The 6,109-nt window shown below is 34.6% G+C and overlaps 1 protein-coding gene across 1 annotated transcript; it reads left to right on the forward strand.

Annotated features, from left to right (window-relative positions):
- Window positions 1–3,307: 3,307 nt before the first annotated feature.
- Window positions 3,308–5,859, forward strand: LOC145061143 (polyadenylate-binding protein RBP47-like). Its single transcript, XM_079008535.1, has 6 exons — window positions 3,308–3,858; window positions 4,164–4,665; window positions 4,757–4,836; window positions 5,146–5,276; window positions 5,359–5,455; window positions 5,529–5,859. Exons 1-6 carry the CDS (start codon window positions 3,484–3,486, stop codon window positions 5,700–5,702), a joined length of 1,359 nt encoding a protein of 452 aa, XP_078864661.1. The 5' UTR covers window positions 3,308–3,483; the 3' UTR covers window positions 5,703–5,859.
- The last annotated feature ends 250 nt before the right edge of the window (window positions 5,860–6,109 follow it).

Here is a 6,109-nt window from a genome sequence, read left to right on the forward strand (position 1 = left end):
AATACAAACGTCATTTTAGTATTAAACAATAACCAATTTATGTTTTATGGTTGAAGTTACTCTTGTGGTTGTTGTAGAAAGCTTATATGGTTGCGGTGGACATGGTGAACACCCTACCCCTTTTATTTTTTTAACCGTGCTATTGAATCCCACATGGATGTCTCATTGATTTTGAGGGTCCTCTGCAAAAATTAAAATTAAGCCTCTGAATATAATTTTTTTTTTTATATATAAGCAAAATTCATTAACACCACGACAAGTCAATAATAGTTAGAAAAACAATAAGAAGAAACGGTAATATAAAATCTAATCTTACATAGTTATATGAATAACGATGCTCTCATATCATCCTTAGAAGCAAAATTGTTCACCAATTCTTCATAATCAATAATCTTCAATATATTGTTCTCAATAGCTATCATTTCAAATCGATTAAATCCTTTTTGTGATTTTGTGAACCGTAAGTAAGACTTTAACAGTTTTAATTTTGAGAAACTTGTTTCTACAGATGCAACAATACTATAATAGTCAACAAGACTCTATATGCATTAACTGTATTAGGAAAACAATTGGCTTTTTTCATATATTTTTAAACATCCTTAAGAATTAGACAACAACTTTAACTCTAGATAAAGTTCATTGGTGTCAATATCTAATCATTCACCATACTTAGTGTGATTTCAAGACGGCTACAACACAACTTAAGATCATTGTCATCAAATTCCTTCACTTTGTTGGAAACAAAAAACCAAAATTATTTTATATTTATTGTATTGTTCAAATCTTGTTTTAAGAGAAGTCGTCGTTTGAAATTGAAACAATCAAATACACAAGCTACAACAGAAGTCGATCGATTATGTAATCGAAGCAAAACAGACGAGTATCAGATTTCTTAGAAAACCAATTATGATTTTCTTAAAATGAAACATCAATTAATAAATAATCTAAATTGAAAGCCAAAAGCAATTCTAAAATTGAGTGGTTGTGGATTTTGAAACTTACAATTTTGATTTCTAAATCATATGGTGCATTGATTTTGAATCAATCATTCAATAATCAAACACATACACCCTCAACAACTTAACAAGTTTAAGAGACGGAGTATAGCGTCGTAGTGACTTCTAACTTTGATTGACGAGAATCAAATGATGGACTGAACTTGGCTTGGTAACAATACCTTTGAGGCTTTGAAATCAATTTTATTTTTGGGACTGAATTACTAGTCTACTATAACAATGTATGTAAAAAATGACCCCCCTCTACGACATGGGCCATAGGCCATATATGGTCCCTCGTACACCTCAAAGACGAATCCAACATGGTGAAATCCCATCGCACCAACCCTCTCTTGTATTCTTTTCTCTTTTGCTTACTTATTTGTATGGTGTAAATTCCATTAGCATAACAAGTGAAAGCTCGACGATTCTCTATGAGAAATGAAAAATGAAGGAAGAATGACAAGGAATAAACGTAGCGTTGAGATGAAGAAAAAAAAAGTGAAGGAAGATGTGATAATCATAAAACGTTTGAATAGGTTTTGACTTGTAATTTATTTGGTCAATTTTAGGTGTACCATGCAGCGGTAGACGAGACATGGAGGCCCATTTCATCACATGTTACGTGCTCCAAGACAGCCCTAAACTTTGACCTGACTTATTCCTCTTGTTCCCACTTGAACTCAATCTCCACCGTTCATCTAGACGGCTTTAATAATCAACGGTTATCCTCGTCTCTCAATTTGGCTTTTGGATTAGTTTTATGATCAAGATCTACGATCATTGGTCCCCACTGAAAGTAGCTTTCACCGAGTCACACATAAGTCTTTCCTTTAGTACGGTTGATCGCCAAATACCACCGCCCAATCGACGGCTGTAAATCATCCTCGTCAGCACCAGAGCCGATGAGGGCGATTTCCCAGATCCAAACCACCTCTTTTCTAATTGGCTTTGTTAAATATAGTCCTCTTACTTTTTTTTAATTGTCAAAAAATTCCCTTATAAAGCACAACATGATTGGAAGATGTAACTAGACAAAATAAATTTATTCATGTCTGTTTTAACTATAAAAAGAAAAATATATTAATATAATATTTTGAAACTTTATGGTTGTGTTGTGTAGCATCCGACTGTAAAACATTTCTTTTTTCTTTTTTTAAGACAGTTGATCTCGTAAAAACTTTTGAATTATGGATATTTGAATGAATATCCCTATTTTTGACATCGCAAGGTTTTTGTGATAGATATATAAAACATAAAATATATCGGTAAATCTACATAAGATGTTAGAAATTACGTAGAGCCATGCCACAAACCGAGTATGCTGACATGTTGTTGGTTTTTTTTCCACGGGTGGATGAAAGTAAAAGTATATAAATACAAGGGTACAAGATACTTTTTATAGCGGTGTAGATACATTTTATTTCATGACATGTTTTAAAACCACGAAGGCATCAGATCACATAAGAATTTTAAATTTAAGGTACATAGACAAAAGTTGTACCAGAATGGTTGACCTGTAGAAAGTTCTCATATGGGATTGTCCAAAATAGATAATATATTATATGCTTGGAATTTTATAAAGATTTGACCCAAATTATCAAACTAGTGAAACTACATTAACTTTAATTGCCTTTGCCAATTTCAACATTTTAAACAACTTAATTTGTAAATTTATATAACCAAGGTTATTGCATTTTATGTTATAATCCTAAGAACTTAACATTTTGTTTGTACATGTAGTGGTCCTTCATGTGTGCCTTTATTTGCACGATGCAAATATAAAATTTGTTGCATTTTACTATATGTTTGTACCTGTTAGTACTTTCTTCAACTTTGTGGCTAGTGTTTTGCTCCATGCTTTATTTTTGGTATTTTGCTTATATTGTTTATATCTGTAAACTTTTCAACTTTCATGACGACTTTTGTTTGTGTTTGTATCCCTGTAAGTTAGTCATTTGCTTTCATTCTCACTGTATGTTGCATGTGGTAGTATTTACTTGAAATGTTATGCTAAATGCTTGGTCTCTTCATTACTGCTACTATTCGATTGCTCACCATTTTACCTCTTCCCTTACCTTATTCTTATGAGACTTAAGATTATGTTATTGTCATTGTTGCTGTTATGTTATAATCATAGAAACAAAATCAAGCATATTCTACCCAACTATCATTGATTAAAAAAACCCTTTGGAAATTTTGCATTTTATTAGAAAACCGTTTAGACCTTGCAACAAGAGGGGATGAAATGTAACTCTCAAATATCATGAAGGGGGTAAGTGTAAATTCAACGCCATGATTTAAATCTTCGAGAGCCTTGTTTGACCACTCTTTTCCACCTCCCTCAAACAACCCTGGTTTGCCTCCTACACCAGGTCTTCCACCTCCTCATCCTCTCTGCGCCGCAATCCTCCACCAAAGAACTTCCCGGAGGTTAATCACATCACAATAGAGGAGATAGATATTTAATCATCACAACGTACTCAAGATGCAGTCAACCAACGGCAACGGAAACGTCACCGGCAACGGCGCCGATTTGACTCCACAACAGCAACAACAACAACAGCAGCAGTGGTTAGCGATGCAACAATACCAACAACATTGGTTAGCGATGCAGCAGTACCCTGCGGCGGCGGCTATGCATCACCCGGCGATGATGTACCAACAACCGCCGCCAACAGCATATATGCCATATCCTTATCAACAAGGTCATCAACAACAGTATCAACAGCAGGCTCAACAACAGCAAACAAGTAACCAGATTCAAAGTTCTAGCGAAGATAATAAGACGATCTGGGTTGGTGATCTACAACACTGGATGGACGAAGCTTATCTCCAGTCATGCTTCTCGCAAACCGGCGAGGTTAGTCTTTTCACTTTCTTTTTATTTCTTCTTTGTTATATCTTGAATCTGTATCCACTCAATTCGTACTTCTGTTGCTTGTTAACCTTTGGAATGTAACCAATTTAAGAAAAAAAACATGTACGAAACATTCCTTATCCAATTTCGAGCAAGAATTGTACTTCTAATGTCTGTCTACAAGTTCAATTAGTCATGAATTTCAACTTTTACTCAACAATGTTCAAGATCCACATCAATTTCTGCTATCAATTACTCCGTATCTCTTCCCTACCACGTTCGTGACACTCTATTCATTAAATTTACAGGTTCAATCTATAAAACTGATACGAAACAAACAGACTGGCCAATCAGAACGTTATGGATTCATCGAGTTTCTTTCTCATTCATCCGCTGAGAAAATCCTTCAGACCTACAATGGAACCATGATGCCAAGTACCGATCAAGCTTTCCGGTTAAACTGGGCGAGTTTTAGCACAGGAGAAAAGCGTGGAGAAAGCACTGGTTCAGATCTATCGATATTTGTTGGAGATTTGGCTCCAGATGTAACTGATTCAATGTTGAATGAAACATTTGCAAGCAGATACCCATCAGTGAAAGGTGCAAAAGTAGTTTTTGACACAAACACTGGGTGTTCAAAAGGGTATGGATTTGTTAGGTTTAGTGATGAAAGTGAAAGATCTAGAGCTATGAATGAAATGAATGGTCAATATTGTTCAAGTCGACCTATGAGAATTGGTGTTGCAACTCCTAAGAAGGCTTCTACTTTACAACAATATGGACAACAACCGCAACAATATTCATCACAAGGTCTGTTTTCTTGATTCTTGATTATGTTTTGTTTGATTTTCTTGATTTAGTATATGATGAGTGTAGACTCATTATTGTGAATTTTTTTTAGCTGTGATATTGGCTGGTGGAGGTGGATTTGGTGCCATGCCTCAAAGCTCTCAGTCTGATGAAGATTCTTCCAATACAACAGTGAGTTTGTTGGTTCCTTTGTCTTACCTAAAAAGATGGAATGGAATGTTCATTCCATTGTATGTCGGAATGGATTGGTTCATTCCTTTGTAAAAATTAAACATGTTTCATAATTTTCAAAATGGTATTTTGGTTTCTCATAAAAAAGGAAGAATAAAATGCAACTCCTTCCACCTATATGAGAAATCCATCAAACATGGAATTCAATTCTGTCCATTTCATAACCAAACACTCCACGGAATGGAATCACCAATTCCAATTCCAATTCCATGGACCAGTTTTTGCTGACGTGTAATTTTTTTTTCATAGATCTTTGTAGGTGGACTTGACTCAGAAGTCAACGATGAAGACTTAAGACAAACCTTTATCCAATGTGGCGAAATTTTATCCGTTAAAATTCCAGTAGGAAAAGGATGTGGTTTTGTTAGATTCGCAAACAGGTAATTATTTGTTTATATATTAATTAATAACAATTTTATTAATATTATAAATTTATTATTTTATTTTGTAATAATAATATAGAAGCAGCGCGGAGGACGCAATTCAGAACATGCACGGGACAGTAATCGGAAAACAGACGGTCCGTATATCATGGGGTAAAACTCCCGCGGGCAGACAGGTATGAAAATAAATCGCTGATTCTCTTTTTTTTTTTTATATGAAGGGTAAATAAGTAATTTTACATGATGCAGAACATGGGTGGAAGCTACCAGGGGAAGCAAGGCGGCGGCGGTTATGGTGGTTATGGCGGCGGTGGTGGTGGCGGTTATGGGTACGGTAACCAGGATGCGGGAATGTATGGCGGTGGTGATGCTTCGGGTTACGGGTCGAATGGATATGGAAATCATCAGCAGCCTGTAAGCTAATAATAATTATTGTGTTTTTGTTAGTGAAGAAGATGATGATGATGAGATATTAAAGACTTATACCATTTTTTTTTCTTTTTTTTATTTTATTTATGGATTATAAAAATGTAACTGGAGGTTGTTTGGGGTCTTTAATGAGTTTGAATTTTGGGGATTATTCTGTGTTGTTTTTAAATTAAATTTGTTTTGGTTTGTTTGTGTAGATGTATCATAGTACAACAGAAAGTTAGAAAGTTACATCACTACATAATTTTTTTATTTTTTTTGGGTATTTTAACAAAATACTTGATATGACTAAATATATATGCAAGAGGAAATGTTTTATCTTGTCCATCGTCATCAATTAACATTTGTGTGCACACTTTATTAGTTGGAAATGGGAATAGCATTTAAGATATATTCGAATG

The sequence above is a fragment of the Lactuca serriola genome, chromosome 7 (assembly GCF_051521515.1).
Source record: "Lactuca serriola cultivar US96UC23 chromosome 7, Lser_US96UC23_V15, whole genome shotgun sequence".
Classification (NCBI taxonomy): Eukaryota; Viridiplantae; Streptophyta; class Magnoliopsida; order Asterales; family Asteraceae; genus Lactuca; species Lactuca serriola.